This window comes from Thermobia domestica, chromosome 1, assembly GCF_964235325.1.
Source record: "Thermobia domestica chromosome 1, izTheDome1.hap1.1, whole genome shotgun sequence".
NCBI classification, from domain to species: domain Eukaryota; kingdom Metazoa; phylum Arthropoda; class Insecta; order Zygentoma; family Lepismatidae; genus Thermobia; species Thermobia domestica.
This window is the reverse complement of record NC_137454.1, coordinates 173,267,644-173,286,950: the sequence shown is the minus strand read 5'-3', so window position 1 is coordinate 173,286,950 and position 19,307 is coordinate 173,267,644. Positions and strand designations below refer to the sequence as shown.

Sequence of the window (19,307 nt, the reverse complement as noted above, 5' to 3'; positions counted from 1 at the left end):
TTATAGCAGCAAACCATGTTTCGCTTCTCTTATTATTTGTGCTTTGTTAGGATGAATATTGAAATCGAAAACTGTAGATTTCTATCTCTTACCTTTTCAATAGTAAGATGAGATCGCAGATGGAACATATTCTTGAAATGCTGAGTCTATATCTTAACCATTTTCGTCTGAATGTGTCGATAAATAGATGGATGAGTAAAGTCGTTTCACTAGAATCATGTCATTTATTGTAGATTATTGTATATTCGGAAGTCTTCAGCAAAGATTAAATATTACGATGTTTTCAGAATTAATACTTTCAAAATTAAAAATGGTTCATGCTCCTGAAAAATCCTGGAAAAGCAGTGAAATCTATTGTCAAGATTCTTGAAAGTACTAGAAATTGATAAATGATTCTGAAAGTGATCGAAATTTTCTTGGGAAAATCAGGAATTAATTCTGTATCTTGAAAGTCTTAGTAGTGACTCTTGTATTTGTGTTTCGATGATTGTATGATTTTTATGGCAGAAAAATTAGCTTGCTTGACTGTTTCGGAATTTAATGTCCCTTTCAGCACCTAGGTTATATGAGACGTTCCTAAAGTTTAAAATGGGATCCTAATCACCATATGAGTTCAGATTTCAAGGCTTCTCCGCCAGAAATCGTACCCGAGACTCCGCGTATTAAAGGCGCCCGCACTAACCACTAGAACGGCAAGGAGGCAAAAGAATTGAAAATGTGTTACTGTTTGAATTATATGATCATCGCATATATTAAATTAATCAATACATTAAGTACGAATGATCATTTGACCAATTCACTTTAACTTGTGCAATGGATTTTTTTTTCTTCATGGTCAATCATGCCATCATTCTTTTAGGTCTGATTCATGAAGAAAGTTTGTTGTAATTCATCGAACTTTGTGTTCCAGTTCTAATAGATTTAAAGAAGAGAAGAAAGCAGTCTACTTTTTAGATCATTTGATGCCAAAGTTGTTTCTCATTTTAAACTTCGGTGAGCTCACGTATCAGCTCCGAACAATAAATCTACGTAGACAGGCTGAAAGTGAAATAAATCAATCGGTGAACAATAGTTTTAGTTCTTCAACTTTCCAGTTCTAACAAATATGTTAAAATATTGCATTACAGAACTAAATTCATGTGAAAGTACATGCAGTTCCTTAGGAACTAGAAATATAGATATAGTTGGTCATTGTCAAACTATGTTTGCTTTCCGTTTCATTAGCATTGTAAACCAACAACGTAAAGAAAATTTTTAAAGTATATATATAGTTCTTAATGAATTTTGAGAAACAGGTCCAGTTTTTGACATCAATTTTTCTGAAATGAGACAGAGAATGATTGAACGATGCAGATACTGGTGCATAAGACTTCCGAAAGGCAATACATCACCTGCTTGTCGCTCGTAGCCTTAGGTGTCATAACAGAACATGTCTTAGCTTCAGTGCTCATTAGATAAATGAGAGAAAATTATTCCTCTTGGACGCTTGTTTCTAAACTAGAAGCAACGGGCAAGGAAAAGAAATAAATAATAACTTACCTCCAGTCATTCGTAACGAAAATCTATTTTCTCTCACACAAATATTTGTAGTAGCAAAAAGCTTTTTAATTAAGAGAACTAATACTCACGGCACCGGATTTAGTATCTTTAATATGAGATGTGAAAGAAATGTGTTTATTATTAGGATAAGTTGTACGAGGGTTCCTAAATGCCATATACTTCTAATTTCAATTGCATTCCAATGCGTGCATTTCCAAAGTAGTTCCTCGTAGCACAGTTATATATATATAACATGTCTCTTTAGTTCATTAAATAATGACAAAGTAATACGTATGATACTAAAACGCGGAATTAAGTTTGAAAACATTCTTTGCATGGGTTGGATGAGTTTAGTTAGACTTGTTCCGTATACAGTATGTTTAGAAACTCTGTGACCAAATGTCGGGATGCGATTCGTTATATCAAATGAAAGAAAAAAATGCACACATTAGACCATTCCTGGTGCACACTTTAGACAATATGCAGTGATCAGAGACGAAATTTCATAAAGGATATATATATATATATATATATATATATATATAAAAGAGGACATCAGACAAAAATATTTATTTCCAATATGTGAACAAGTGTGAATACTCTGTTTTTTTTTTTTTTCAATCACCTTTGTTGCTTTACACAACTTTAAATATTTTAAACAGTCAACATCAATTTCTATTATACGCATCAATGTATGTTATTGATGAGCTAACTATAGCTGTCTCCTTCCTGAACAGTATTAGCAGGCGACCGATCGCTTTCCGAACTGCGTTCGACTACACTTGCTTTGTTGTCGAAAGATACAAATATTTGCAAAAATCGAGATGAAACTAATTTATTTCAACTTTACAGTTTTCTAGAAGGATGAATCGCACGTATGGAAGGATGAACAAATGGACAGCAACTCTTTGGTTATATTAAGGTCATGAAACATGTAATGACTGAAATCTCGAATTAAATTTTTCTTCATTATCATAACACTTCCTTTAGTTCTGTCATATCTCTAAAGTAGAAAAAAGAAATAAAAAAGGAAAGGAAAGAAAAAGAAAAAAATAATTGTAATGTGACTTTACTGTATAGTTCGAGCCAGAGTCCCGAAATTCTGATGTTCACCCTAGATAAAGTGATATTTGTTATGTTCAGTCTCCTAATAAGTGATATACTCCATCATGCATTTTTTTTTCTGGGTCAAGTTCGTTGCTTATAAATGAAAGGCAACTGTGTATAGAAACAGTGTACATGAATGTCGTAATTTTTAACGAGCTATAGCGGAAGGAAATCTAAAAAAAACTTACTAGGAAATTTCCTTTGTACAGTGGTATCCCGGTATACGTCTGTAATCCGTTCCAGATCCTTGGACCAAATAGGACGTACACCAAATGAGGTGCTTCCAAAAGAAATAAAGGGAAAATGATCAATGCATGCACATGACAAATAATAATAATAATAATTCTATTGTTATTGACAGGGTTTGAAAAATCCATTCGCCTGCTCGCCAGTGGCGAGTACCTTTTTACCTCTGGCAAATAAAAGCCTGACCAATCAGAAACGTGAACTCAAGAATAAATAGCAGATGCCACTATTTTTTTATTATTTCTGAGAGACATGCAAATAAACAAAATAAAAAAAGTATTAATATGTTTATAATGTTGCAAAGTGATTTTTGTTTATTTGTATAAACGCTGTGACTGCGAAATTGTCTCACTAATAGATTTTTGAGCTGGTAAGTACTTGGAAACATGATTTTTCAAGTCCTGGTTATTGACATATTAATATTGATGGGGTTGTAAAAAATACTTTAAACACTGCTTAATTCTGAATATAAAAGATAATAGGCCCATCGTTAATTGCACGCTCTTTACGGGTATACAGTACTAAATTCTGTGCTTACGCTCATGGGAAGTCAAAGAAGTGTCTCGAGAACGAGATCCCAGATGTGCACGATGTCGTCATATCAGGGCTCCAGAGTGATCAGTTCAATCGTTGAACCTTTCTACATGCACTTCGACCATTTACGGACGAATGTGGCGGCGCATTGTCCTGTTGAGAAACCGTAGTATCATTAGAGTGTTGAAAGACCATAAACAGGTGAGGATGGTCTCCGAGCAGCTGATGATACCGCGGACGAGTCAACATGTTTTCCAGAACAACCAGAGTGCCCATTCTATGCCAGGAAAACGCCCATATCGTGACTGATACCCCGCCGCTCTGGACCACGGCCTCTTGGCAAGCGAGAGACATCACTTTATATGGTAGGTGACACACACGGTACCTCCCATTGGTATAGTACAGTTTACACCGTAACTCGTCGGACCATATGACATTACGTCACTTGCAGAGTCCATCCATCAGCTGTGATTGGTGTGAAATACACGCTGGAATTTCCGATCACTCAGAATTAGCAGTGGCACCCGTGTAGGACGACGGCTTCTATATCTGAGGGCATGCGTCTCCCAACGGATTATCCGCTGGGAGACGTTTCTAGCGCGACCGGTGCTGAATTGGGCCGTAATTTGTTGCATTGTTCCCTTCCTGAGTCTGTTGACCATTTGTCCCATGTGTTGGCGGTCTTGGTCATTGACAGCGGCGGGACGCCCGGTTTGGTGTTTGTTGCAGTCTGCGATACCTTCATTCACCCATTCTTGGTACAATGTACAATGGTTGCACCTGGAAAGCCGAATTCTGCATCATCTTCTAAATCAATGTCCCAGGAGTCTGATACCCACCATTGTGCCCCGTTCGAATGCCGTCAACTCACGATAACGTTGTATTTCACATGAATCACTCACACAGCCGTTTCACACAATGTCTCGCACATAACTGCAACCGTCGCGGAGCCGTGTAGTTGGCGTGAAACACACACAAAGAAAGAGTACAAATGAAATTAAATTCAAATTTTTATGCTAAATCTATCATTTCTCTGCTAAACAACTATAAGTTCGTTAAGAAAGTGTACAAATATGTCGATTTACAAACATTTGGAAAGGGTCGTACCTGGTAGACCCCGCGCGTGGATGCGTCCCGAGAGAGTTGTAAGTATTTTTGTTTTTGAACCCATCTTATTTATTACTGGTATTTCCTCGAGTTAATATGACATACAAAGTATGACAGTCACACAATCGAACTAATTAAACTTGGTCAAATGGCTATTCGCTCCCTGTTCAGAGATTATTGCAAGAAATGCGGAAAAACTATAGGGAACAATCAACAGGCGCTGCACACGATTCCTCAGTGTTTCTACGTCATCTTACATATCTCTGATGTTGCGAACTACAGGCATTTCCATTATTTTAATAACCCTAGTAACCAGATTATATATATATATATATATATATATATATATATATATATATATATATATATATATGTGTGTGTGTGTGTGTGTGTGTGTTTGTGTGTAGTGTGACAATTAATAAAGGAGACTAATATTTTTTCAGCAAAGTTACTTTTGACACGGAAGTTTTTTATTGTAGTGAATCTTGAGTGTGACCTATGGCCAGAGAATACATTTTTATTTTCATTTCTAAACAAGAGTTAACTTGCAATATGACTTCTCTGGAATCAGTTGATGCTACTTATATTTAAAAAATACAACATTACAGAAAATAAGTAACACACGTCTTTAACTGCTTCACTGAAAAATTAAGTGTTTTAAGAGTCGGAGGAGAAGAGTAAAGCCTATGCCCACAAATTTTAATTTACTTTATGTATATTACTTTTTAACATAACTGTATAGCGTCATGAAGGTTATAATACTGATAGTACAATTAGATGTTATTTTACTTCGTTTCTTAAGATCTTCAGCTCTTTTGGAAACAAATACTGGATTTCTTCAATCTGCTATACAGTAGATGGATAGAATGAGTCAGGTGTTTTCGATGGAAGGATGGAAATCACCGGACAAGAGCATGTCATGATGCCATTCGAATTTGCAGTGAAACAAGTTATAAAAAACATAAATAGGATCGTAGTCTTTGTAGTGATGATATTGCCCCTACTTCCATCTTTCCCTGTTTAAATCATTCTAGATTTAAAATAAAGATCATATATCAAATTTGCGATTTAAAATTACAGTATTATCTTGTATAGTAGCTACATTTTGATCGTACACCGTACAGTTAACCAACTCAACAAAACTGCTTCAGTTATTGCGGTTCCTTTATCTATCTTATTCAATAGATGTTTCAAGGAAGGGTATTATCCCACCAGTTGGAAACTAGCTCACGTGACCCCAATATATAAATCAGGACTTAAAGATCATGTATCCTCCTATAGGCCAATATCTCTTCTTTCTGTAATATCAATTATCTGCGAAAAAATAATCAAAGACAGGCTACTTAAATTCACCTCACCTTACATCCATAGTTCTCAGCACGGCTTTCTACCGAAAAGCTCAAGTCTCTCAAACTTAAGTACTCTTCTTTCCTGTGCAATCAAATGTATGAATAACAATACTCAATTAGATGTTATCTACTTTGATCTCTCGAAGGCCTTTGATTCTGTCAGTCACATTCATCTTCTTCATAAACTCTCCAGTAGATTTAATGTACATGGCAAATTTCTCTCTCTAATCACAAGCTACTTGAAGGACCGTAAACAGAGAGTTGTTCTTTCAGGGGCGACTTCTAACCCCCAACCCGTGATCTCAGGGGTGCCTCAGGGGAGTGTGCTTGGGCCTCTGCTGTTTGTCCTGTATATGGATGATCTCTACACGCACTTATCTGCTCAACCTAGTCGCCTTCTGCTTTTTGCTGACGATTGTAAGTTATACAGAGAAATATCGTGTTTCCATGACACAATTGCTCTACAGGAAGACATAAATTACCTTACAGGTTGGTGTGAAATGTGGCACTTGAAACTCAACAGTAAGAAATGTGACAGCATTACTATTACTTTGAAAAAGTCTCCTGTTCCCTCCACATACCATATCAACGATTCCTCTATCACACATTCTGCTAGCCATAACGATCTTGGTGTCATCTTTGATTCAAAACTCACCTTCTCTGACCACATCTCCTCAATACTAAAGAATTCAATGCGCATGTTGGGACTTCCTTATCGATTCACCGAACTACGCACTGTTTCTTCATTAGCAACTTTTTATAAGACTTTAATAGCGCCCAAGATCGAATACTGCTCTCCCATATGGGCCATGGCAGCACCTACACATCTCTCCAGACTTGATTCTGTTCTCAATTTCTTCATCGCTATAGTCCGTTTTCGTGTTCCTGCACTTCGAATATTATCTAAGAAGGAGCTCTTGCGACATCTTAATATTCAGACTCCTGAAATACGCAGAATTATCTCTGACCTGAAATATCTACATAAAATAGTTAATGGAAGCTTAAGATCGGAAATATTACTTCAGGAACTATCCTTACGTGTCCCTTCCCGCATCACCCGGAATACCCACTTATTCCATCTTGCCCGTCCTAGGTTGGCTGTTATACAGAGGTCTCTTTTTTATAGAATACCAAACTGTTATAATCAAGTAACAACTGATGTAGACATTTTTTCGAGCTACCCAGTGTTTGAAAGAGCAATTAAACGAGCTTTGACGGAATAGTTTTACTCTTACACTCTTTTTTTCTATGTTGTTGTTATTGTTTTTTTTCTTTTGTTAGCATGTCCCTGTGTAAAATGGCAAAGTTATGCTGTATCTGGGAATTTGTTCAATAAATAAATAAATAAAATAAATAAATAAATTACGAGATACATATAGTAATATTATCGTTTAATTTCCAACATTGTCTGTGGAAAAAAATGCGAAGAAAATGGGTTAGATCTGAGGAAATTCTTAAGATCTATAGTAGCTTTTTCGAATTTAGTCTTTGGTCGCCAGTCTAGATTTTTGTGACCAGAAATATATAACATTTCAAGATTCTACACCTAATAGTTTCGGATATCTGACGAATGTCAAAAAATCAATCAAGTCATCATGTATCCGCTCAGAGGTCGAATTCGAAAAGTAAAATACAGTATAGGATGTAAGTAGAACATTTATACAAAATTGCAAGACAAGGCTTAATGTTTTCGGATATCTGGCGAACAAAAGAAAAAAATCATTTAAGCCTCCTATCCTCCCATACCTTACAGCCGCATTTTGTAAACTTCCAACTTATCTACAGCCTGAAGTGCGAGGACTACCTGCGTTCAATAGTTTGGAGATTGGAGTACGACAAAAATCTTTCAAGTCTCTTTATCCTCCCTTAGGAGTCACATTTCGAAAAAGCCTGTGTTATCAAAAACTATCCCTCCATGGCTAAGCGGTTAGCGTACGCGCCTTTGGCGCGGGAGACCCGGGTTCGATTCCCGGCGGGAGCTCATGTGGTTCGGATTCCATGTTAATCAGTAGGTCCACGTCTCACATAGCCTCGCTGCTGAAAGGGACGCTAAACTGAAATTGAACTCAAAAACTATAGTCTCTAATCACATGTAGAACATAAGTGAACCAAATCTATTATTAAAGGTTAATTTAAGGCATAAGAAATTAAACTATAAGACCGTTGATTAGCTTTGTTCTTAATGCCGTCTGTAGTTACTTGTAATAAAAAATCTAATAAAGAACGATGGTTTGCGAATAGGGAAACTTACTAGTAAAAATGTTTCTTTTCTGCTCATTTCTCTCTGAAATATTGCTGGCTATGAAGTTAATGAATGCTAATCATAAGTGTGTGTAAATATTTATGATTTTTGTAATCCTTCATTTGTTTGGATCTATTACATGATACTTGTCAAGCCTTGCTTAATTATTTTATAATTTCTTCTATTGCAATGCAATACATGAGGCATTTTTTTTTTTTTTTTTTTTACACTTCCTTTTGTTGTAACAGATTATTTTCATTTGTTGAAGACATTGTGTGTTGGAGAAACTGAAATATACACATAATTTGAATCCTTAATTTTGCAGACAACTAAATCATGTTGAAAGATACTGTTAAACGCATGGTGTTGAAACACATGAAAAATTCAGTAGTCAATATGACTGTACCATATTTAATTATACATACTATATGTTGATGGGTGCCAAAATATCTGTATTTTAATTGATGGAGTGGGTAAAGTTAAATCGGAGACATTGTAAACGTATTCAAAACTTCACATATTATTGAATTAATGGCGTGTATTAAATATTTAACCTTGATAACTCGATTGTAATCCATTCCGTGTTAATCGTAATGACTTATGAATGCCTTACATGTATATGACTCAGATACAAATAAACTTTTTTACAAATTTGTTTCGTGAAGAAACAGTGTTAAAGTTTGAACAGTGGAAGGTGAGTTGTTCAGTCAGTTATTCGAATAACGAATATTCGAGCAGTTTTAACAGCACTATTTATTACTCATTTAGTTATATTGTATCCTATGTTTTAGTGTTGTCATTCCTGTATAAAACTTTCAATGACAATATTTATACAAGGTACAAGGCATTCATTTAAAATTAAAAAAAAAAAGAGAGAGAGAGAGAGAGAGAGAGAGAGAGATCTATGATTAGTTTTGTTAATGCCGATTTTTCGTTTCCGTCTATCAAATTTATATCCAGGACATTAATGAAGATACGAAATCCTAAGCTTACTAAAACTGAACATACATTATCCATGTCTTATGAAACACTCCACAATTGACATACGTAGATTTCATATGTTTCTTGTGTATTGTATTCGTCACAACTCTTTCTCCTTTAATGTAACCAGGAAGCTGCTGCCATTGAACTTCACATTATATATACTTGTTGCACAGAACTCAAAACTTGCTGTATCCACTTCCTGACTCTTTCTCTCTGAAACTATTCTTGATGTAAATCCAGTTCTTGATGGTTAGAAGTTATAGGAGTAGCTTTTAAAGCTGATAGTCTGTGAAAGCTTTTTAGTTGAAACGTCACTGGGGATGTATTTATCTTCACGAACATAAAATAAGGGATAAAGAATGACGCCGAAAAGCGAAGTGTATTACAAATGCACTGGTCGTTTTGAGAACCACATTGCCGAAGGTACATATACCAGTTGATTACTACTTACATTGATTCGACGACATGACAAAAGCCTTTCTTCCTCCGTTCTTTCTTTTCTTCTTTCTCATTTACATTGTCTTTTGTCTTCCAAATGACAAAACCAGAGAGTTTAACGCATTTTACGAGTTTCAAAGGTTGCGATTCAAAGACCTTTTATTTTTCTGAAGAAGCGTATGTCAAAATGAGTACATACATCTGTAGGTCAGCGAAAGTGCGCCGTACATCTCCGAATTTAGTTGGTTGTGATATATAATATCCATGTGGGCCTTCTAAACAAATTTATCGCGTCACGGTGCGCCTTGAGATGAGTGATTTAGCTTCTCCTGTTTGACGTTTATGTTAAGTGCCTTCCAAGCAAGGAGGACAATAATAATATTGTTGCTGTGAGGTTTTTAAAGACTGTCTCTCTCTCTCTCTCTCTCTCTCTCTCTCTCTCTCTCTCTCTCTCTCTCTCTCTCTTTAACTATCTGTACTTATAATGAGGTAAAAGAAATCTTATCTTATGCCGAAGTATGCTAGTGTATTGGAGTTAAGACCTAACATTGATTTGTAGGTGATGGAAAACGTCCAAGAACCATCTGAAACCTTAAATGGATTAAGTATTTTTGAAGACAAATTTTATGTATGTTACAGCATATTTATTGTATGAATTCGACGTATTTGTTTTATATGTACACAGTCTGGCAATGAGGAAACGGGACTGCATCTGTGAAAAAATAAATAACATGTGGAATTCACTTGCTTCGGTTTATTCAAAGTAGGATTCTCCTTTGTTCGCACACAGTTTTGCGTGATTCAGTATATTATGGAATGAATCATAACAGTCCTGGACTGAAATGTTGTTCAAGGTCATCGAAGGCGATCCTATAGTGGTGCTTTCAAATAGAGATGAAAGTCTTCACAGAGGGGACATTCTAGCGAGTATACAAAGAGTGGTAACACATGGACCAAAAACTCATGAACAATCACTGCGTTGTGAGCTGCTGTATTGTCATGAAACACCAGTGCTTCCAGTGAATGCCACTCCGATACTTTGGTCTCTCACATGTGTGATTCTTCGCAGCAGATGTTTTTGAACTTCCTCATATATATGTCATGTGCAATTTTGTTCTGGACGAAATTTGGATCGCTTTCACTAGTGGCCATCAGTTCTGGCAATGATGCATCCTCTTAAGTTTCTTTTCTTCCGTTAAGGAATGGGGCATGAAACATGTATACTGCACACAGCTTCCATTCTTTAAATAATCTATTATTAATTGGCAATCAGTTTCTTATTGACTTCCACGAAGGCTGATGAGTGAATAAGAAAACTTACAATGAAGTCATTGAAAATGATATCCCGAACTTTATGAATCACTTCAGTTGTTCTGACAGACCTCCTTCGACCTGGGTGCTCATCTTTCACAGACTCTTTAAGATATCTTATGCTATTCAAAAATATGGTAACGAAAACATCGACTGTTACCATAAGCCCTTTTTAATGTCTCATATGTTTTGATATTCACTCTTTATTCCATCGACAAAATATCAGAATATACCCCTCAGACTAACCCGCATCACGTGCCACACTAGCGACTGACCGCGTGCACGTTTTTCCAATATTTAGTATCCTTTTATTCAATAACTGAAGTAAATTTGCACAAGCTCATTGACCACTATTGTATGCATGTGTGCCACAAGACTAATTACTACTTCTTAAGGTTTCTCAGCCTTACAGTTAGTATACAGTGATAACCTCGATATATGTCCGCTTTCGAATAAGTCCAACTTGGTATACTTCTTGGACACAGTTTTGCGTGGTATACCTTTGTTTGGAATTGATTCGCTTGTGGATCAAAATAAATCACAACGCCGGATGCTGTCCTTGCTTAACACTCTCGAGACAACGTAGTGACTCTCCATGAGCGTTCGTGCCATAAAGTTGGTGTTGTTTTTAGTACGTATACTCGTAAAGAGCATGCAATAAACAATGATCGTCTTATCCTTTACATTGAGAGTTAAGCAGTGTTTAAATGTATTATGTACAACCCCATCAGTGTGTAATATGTCAATTACAATAGAATTTTTAGCCATGTACATGGATTGATTATTTTTTACCCTTTATTTCCTTTGGTGTGTGCGTCCTATTTGGTTCAAGGATGTGGAACCGACTGTAGACGTATACCGAGGTACCACTGTGCAGTGGAAATTTCCTAGTAGAATTACTTTCTTTCTTTCTGTTATAGCTCGTTAAAAATTACGACGCTCATGTAAACTATTTCTATTTCATTTATAAGCAATGAATGCGACCCAGAAAATAATATATTTAACAGCCCCACAATATGACATTTCTTACTACTGGTGGGAATATTTCTCGGACGATTTACTGAAAAATGAGTAAGGCATAAATTACTTCTATGTAGTTTTATTTATTTATTTATACACATTTCTGAGTATTATCGGCACTTACGGCCTTAAGCCTGCCAGTTATGATGGATAACATCCCTCAGCAAGCACTTAATCTAGAGGAGGAGGAAAGCGGCCTGGGACCTGTATAATATGTACTGTACCATCCTGATGTTTGCATGATATAGTTGAGGAAAAATCTCACTTCGGATAACTGACCTGAAAAAGTTGTTACGCCTTCCTTTTCGAGCTACTACTTCCACGTGGTACAGTAATTGAAACAAAGTTCATTTTTTCTCATAATCAAGTTTAATTTCCTGACGGAAAGTTATCACAACAGCGTCAAGTTTATTAAAATCGGAAAATTTTAATTTTAATTTAATATTGAATTTACTGTACTTGGCTAGAAATATAGAATGGGTCTTTTTTCTTCTTGGGTTATTACTAATCTAAGACTTTTATTATCAATAACAAGCAAGCCACCAATTTTCTTAAATAGTTTGCCTGTAGTGTAACAAATAAAATATTGCCATTTATTTCTGTAGTCTTTGAAAAGTTGATCAATCGAACATAAACCGTGAAGGGGGTTTCCTTTCTTAAATAAACAATTTTTAAACTTCCAAACTATGCTTTACATAAGTATCGAAAGTCTTATAGAATGGCTTTGTCCATCCGTCCGTAGACAGATATCAGAGCAAAAACGGTAAGAGATATCGAGATACGATCTTCTGCAATTGATTCAGCGTCTGAAGAATAGGTTCCATCTCTTCCGGTTACTCTATATTCAAACCTGAAATGGTTTAAAGTAGTCACTTCCGGTTTCAAATTTTATCGCCATAGAACGCAAACAGTAACAGATAGCGAGAAGCGCTCTTATAAACGATTCAGTGTCACAAGGCAATATGTTGTGTACTATAGTCTGCCAAAACTGGAAGTAGTTCAACATTACTATTATTTACAGTTTCGATACTGATTTCCGTAGAGCAAAAACGGTAAATGCTATCAGGATGCTCTTTGCTACAAATGATTCAGCGTTTCAAAACAATATATCATGACTATCCATAACACTCTGCCAAAACCGAAAATTGCTATCCGCTTTCAAAATTTATCACCATAGAATGAAAACGGTAACAGATAGCGAGAAGCTGTAGTTTGTAAACGATTCATCGTCTCAAGATACGATAATATATCGTGACTATCTACATCACTCTACTAATACTGAAAGTGATTCAAATCTGTCATTACTTCCGGTTTCAATACTGATTTCCGTGGAGGAAAACCGGTAAATGCACTCAAGATGCAGTTTTTTTGCAATCAATTCAGCGTCCCAAGAATAGGTTTCATCTCTCTAGCCCTCTGTTCGAACCGGCAGTGGTTAAATTAACGATGTTTGGTTTCAATCTTTATCGCCATAGAACAAAAGGAGTTAAGAGACATCAAGTAATGGCTTTTATATATATATATATATGAATTCAGCGTCCAATTAACAGATTGTATCTTTGATCGTATTATTCAGTTACAACCAGTACGTGCAGATGCACTACTTCAAGTTTGAATTCGCATAGTTTGGAAGTCTTAGTTTCACATTGTAGAACGATACTCACTTAACTTTTTTGAATCAAATAAGAAATGGTTTGTATTCCTTGAAGATTTGTGCAACTTTTTCTAAAATCAAAAACTCATTTAACGTAGGTTGAGGTCAAAATTACATTTACAACAATCACTCATTTATTTGCATTTATTACAGTTGTTCATCTCATTACAGGATTTAATCATGCTAGAGGACATGAGATTGAGCGGGAATATTATATTAATGATCTGAAAAACATTAGTAGGTAAGTGAATAGTAAAATTGATATATTTTTACACGGAAAAAAATAAATGACTTAAGTAAAACATTCATAACAAAAAGAGTAAAATGATGAGAGTGTTGAGGAAAACTATAATCATTAACTTGTATTTATGATGTGTTAACTTGAGTTTACAGGGCTTAATTCTGAAAGAGTATACTTAAGATTTCATTCTATATGCTCTTCATAGTTCGTCCCGTGTTCTCCTATCTTGATATATATATATATATCAGTCACTGAACTTCAATATAGTTGTCAGTTATATTACAGCTGTAAGCAAGATGTAAAACGCCATACGTGTAAGTAGGTTCTCAATGAATTGAAAATAGAGCAAATTGCAGTGCCTAAGGATTTGTACATTGTTCATACATTCAACAGAAAAAAATATCTATTTTTGGCACAGTGATAATAGTAGATTATCTACAACAATCGTAAATTTATTCATAATTGTTAGGTGAGAACCTCGAACGAAGCATCCATTCGTAGTAGACAGTATAAGCTGTATAGTGAAATCAAAGGAAGAATTATCCAATACCATTAGAGCTTTTAACAAGCCTGAGGAATTATAATTGGATGTGTTAGTATCAATTACTCAAGATAGTGAATCAAAAATTATTCTCGAAGTTCCAATAGTACTGAATCATGAAGTTTTATATAAATAGATAGATAATGGTAGATTTAGTGTCCCACATGTGACTTCAGAAACCAAAAGTTCAAGTCTGAGATGCTGATAACTCTTTAATCAAACTTGATCGCCAGTGATTAAACGTTCTCCTTCATTTCGTTTCATTCCTTGAGAAACATATACTTTGACGAAGTAGCATAACATATTTTAAATAAGTTATAGTAATTTTCTTGGCCTGAAAGTGGTGAAAATACGCTTAAATGTAAGATTGTATTAAACAGCCTAACCTTTAATTTATGTTCTAATAACTGAATGCTTTTATATTAAAATTTCTAGCTTCTAATGTTATTTCATTTCGCATTGCCCCTAACTGTTGCGAAGCAGCAGCTACCTTACAAATAATTCACAGTTCTGGTCTTATTTGCCTTGATGAAACATTGCTATTTATCGATATATCACTGAAGATGCTATTGAATTACTTGGAAAAGAATTTAATGAAAATGAGGTTGACTTTTTTTAAAATTTAAGTCTCAGAAGAAATAACATATTTCAGTTGTGGAGATAGCTTCTATGAACGAAGAGACGCCATTGTTATGAGGTTTTGATTTTTGTCACTTATGGCTAATTTCTACATGCAGCATATTAAGATGTAACACTTATATCGATACATGCGTAGTTTCTCAGCATAGGGAGCACAACTGCAGGAAATCTTGAGTACGTAGAGTATATTTCTGAAACATGGAAGGGCGGGAAGTTATCACTCTTAAAATCCTGATAGTAAGGAACAGAAATAAAACTATATGGTGTACTGTGTATTTCAAATTTATTCAGACCAGTTAATTTATATTTTAATGCTTATTACTCTCCGTATCACGCTAAAGAAAAGTAGTAATATATTTGATGTGAGAAGACAACAATAGGGGATTCTGAAATATTAGAATATCTTTACGCAGCAATGCACTCTGATATGACTAGTAAGCAAAAGCACTAATTGAAAAAGCGATATTAAGTACAGAATAAATTGGAGTACATAGGGTATGTATAATTCCAAGCGTTGTATGCATCAGGAAGTTTATATAATTTTATAAATAAAAAATACCTACACATGAGAAGAATTCGTTAATAACCGTGGAATGCCGAGAAAATTTAGAAATTTAAGACTACATCCTAAGTGTGAAGGAGAATGTAAAGAATGTACGGAAGATTTAGAGTTAGCATCTATTCATAAAATCCAAAACTCCCAAGAATTTTTATTATTATTATTATTATTATTATTTGCTTCTGCCTTGTGTGTAAGAGCAGTATAGTGATTGTCCATTTATCCGAGTATGTGTTGAAGGAAGTGCAATTCATATTCTTGTAATTCATTTCATCTGGTACTTGTTGATTATATTGACATAGAACTTATAAGAAATAGCAAATGTCAGTGATACATTTCATGAAATATCCATCATATTTTTTGATAGTGACTATTTATTACGATGATAATAATTTTCGGTATATATATATAATATGCAGATTGAAAGAATTTTAATAAAGAAAAAGTAGTTTTAGACATAATATTAAAACTGTATTTCAAATGTGACACGCAACTCATTATTAGTAAAATAAATATTCAATACTTTCACGGCTGTAGTTCTAAAAATGAAACTACGTCTCTTTAACTTCATAAGTTACACACGACGAAAATTCTCAAGCGAGTAGCTGTACTTTTAAGTATAATTTCTTATTCTGAATTATTTGTTTGTTTTTCAGAAGTGAAAAGAATGTTGGGCATGCATGTGAAGACCAAGTACCCATGGAGACATTTCATTCCCCCAAGGATGGTAGTGATATCGCATACTTACGGAAAAACAGGTGGAATCCTCAGGGTTCTCATAGTAAAGAGCCTCAAGAGTTTCACAGTGGGGATACACATCGTAATTTTCGCAGTGTCGATCGTTCTCAAACTAGTTCGTATCAAAGAGATAGGTATTCATACAATGAAAAGCAATACAGAAGGTCAGAGACAGCGATGAACAATCAGATAGGCTGGGATGATAGTAATACTGGAGAGGATTGGAGCAAATCTGACAGGCGTAGCAGTGCTGGTTGGAGTTCGTCCAGTCGAGGCTTGAGCAATAGGAACACATACGGTAGAGGTTTCTTCAATCGTAGAGACGCAAATAGTAATGGTAGAGGCAGAGGTAGAAGTGGTGAAAGAGATTATAACAGTTACTCAAGTAGTAAACCAGACGTGAATAGGAAATTTAATTCCAGCTATCGTGGCAGTAGTAGAAGAGGCAGAAGTGACAGAGGAAATAGATATAACCCATATAATAAATCAGTTTTGGACGATCTCTATTCCGGTAGTGGTAATTCGTATAGTTCATACTCCTTTAATCATAACAGAAGAAGGTAATGGTTTCAGTAAGTTGCCTTACTGTCTCGAGAAAAGTGTTAATAATAACGATTGTAAAATTACTTTCATGACCCACTCATCTCAAGATTTGTTTTAATTGTAACAGAAGAAGGTAATGGTTTTAATAAGTTGTCTTACTGTCTCGAGAAAAAAATGTTAAAAGTGTCGATCGTAAACTCTAATTTCATTACCCATTTGTCCAGAGGTTTGTTTAGATCAAAATAATAATTTTTAGTCTTGACTATTTCGTATATAATGTGAAGACAATTTAAATGTATTTCAGTGCCTGTCAGACTGCCAAACAAATTATTTTTTGAAGTTTTCATGCAAGGAAAAACAATGTGTGAAAAACATTTTTTATGTATTGAAGTGAACGTCCACATATTAGGTTAGCAGATACAGCACATCGTTTTGGATTAACGAGAAAAGAAATCTTGTTTGAAATTAAAATGAACATTATAACTTAGTTCATTGTACATAATAAAAGGTGTGTAATGTTCCTAGAAACTTGAAACTTCTAGGAATAAAAAGATCGTAAATAAAAAATACAATATTACATAAACTGCAGAATATCGAGTATTTTTTTATTTCACTATTTAATTTACTCAGTGTGCCTTCTAAATCCCCTTAATAGGCTTGCAGATAGACTTCTTGTGGTCTGTTTCCAAAGACCATACACAACCATATTGAAAACTTTTGATACCATCGCCGACATTTAACAAGTCTTACTGTTAGCCTATGTGCTAATCTGATATTAAAAAGAAGAAAGTTTGAAAAAGCATTTTCAAATTTATCGAACGAATACTACTAAACTGTTTGAAACAGTTGCTTAAGAGTAGGGGAGAGTGGGACAAGTGAGACACGTGAAAACTGTTATTAGCGTACATGTCGTAACAATTGAAAGGATGAAACGTGTCTCAAATTAAAGAGTTGGGTCCACTGATGTCTAATAAAAGCTGTAAAGTGAGTACTTATTTGGTATGACGTACCAAGATAACAAAATAACGAACCATATAAAGAGACGAACTTGCCTCACCTAGCGAAACACGGGAGTTGAACAATGCTTGTTACAGTACAGAAAATAATAATAATAAAAAAAATCGGTATGTGCCACAAAATGGTTATTTAACAGCTACTAAGTGTTACGATCCCTACTGATAAATACCTCTAAATTATCAAATTTTGTACAAATTGCTAAATGTTAAACGAATATATCACTTCATACTGAATGATTCTACATTATGAAAACGAATAAACGTACAAATTACTTCTACCATCACATAATCAGTGAAAATAACAAAAATTTTAAAAACCGGAGAAAACATATTCAGTAACTTTCTTGTTTGTCCAGAGTATAGAAGAGGAAAAGCTAATGACAAGTATTGCAAACAAAAGTATACATTCCGTGTTCATTGTCCGTTCACTCGTCAAGAATCCATTGATTCCATTTCACACACATTATTTACTTCGTATTTGTGTCGATGCATTTTTCGGAGCAGTACAAACTTATATGTATTCTTCCAGTACAAACTTATATGTATATCCAAGATAGGTTCATTGGAAATGTGCTTGCTTTGTTGAACCCACTTGATATGTTGTTAGAAATAAAATGTCTTAAATATACATTTTTTTTAAATTGTGGAATCCAGATCATATTTCGTCACTCTATTTCCTACATGGTTCGTCATCCAGACATCAAGTTCCTGGGCGTAGTAATCCTTGAAAGAACCAAAAAACAGTAATACCAAGAACCTGCATCCTGTGTGTAATGTGGAATTGTCAGAATAATACCAGATGCTTTTGCTAGTTCAATTGCTTCTATACTCTTGTGATTGTGGTACCCATCCAGAATAAGGAGGATGAATGTTTCTTTTGTTGGGTTAGTGGAAATTTTTAGGTACAGGGCCGCCCACAGGGGGGATGTATGGCGCAAGCTGCGCCATTGAAAAAAATTTTTGGGGGGATTTTACTCTACTTTCGAACTAGCAATTTTACTGTCGGAATAGCATTAAAACACGATTTTGAGAAGCTAATTTTCAAAAATTTTCCGGGGTGAACCCCCGTACCCCCTGCTTCGATACTCGATGAATGAAGTACCGCGCAAGTAGCCGTATGGAAGGAAAGGTTGGTTCGTGTTAAGAGAGAAGGGCCACCCACAGGAGGGATGAATGGCGCAAGTTGTGCCATCGAGAAAAAAACTGGGGGGAATAAAAAAAATTGGGGAAGAATTTTACTCTAATGTCGAATAAGTAATTTTGCTGTCGTCAGAATAACATTGGAACACGATGCGATTTTTTTTTTAAATCTCGAGAATGAATCCCCCTACCCCCCGCTTAGAAACTCTATGAATGAAGTACCGCGCAAGTTGCTATATGAAAGGATGGCGCCAAGTTCTCTTGAACAACAGTTACAAACACTCAAGGAATCACTTTCAAATTTAGATTTGAAACTTTCCTATGTTGTCTGTTGAAAATTATAAAGTAGCTTGACATAA

At 35.1% G+C, this 19,307-nt stretch overlaps 1 protein-coding gene across 1 annotated transcript in view; it reads left to right on the top strand.

Moving 5' to 3' along the window:
- Positions 1 to 17,385, top strand: part of LOC145691128 (RNA/RNP complex-1-interacting phosphatase) — a 622,854-nt gene extending 605,469 nt beyond the window's left edge. The window contains exons 9-10 of the mRNA XM_081766864.1: positions 13,703 to 13,772; positions 16,168 to 17,385. Of these exons, the coding sequence (XP_081622990.1) occupies positions 13,703 to 13,772; positions 16,168 to 16,813 (716 nt within the window). The 3' untranslated portion in view covers positions 16,814 to 17,385. The remainder of the gene's footprint in view (positions 1 to 13,702; positions 13,773 to 16,167) is intronic.
- Positions 17,386 to 19,307: the final 1,922 nt, after the last annotated feature.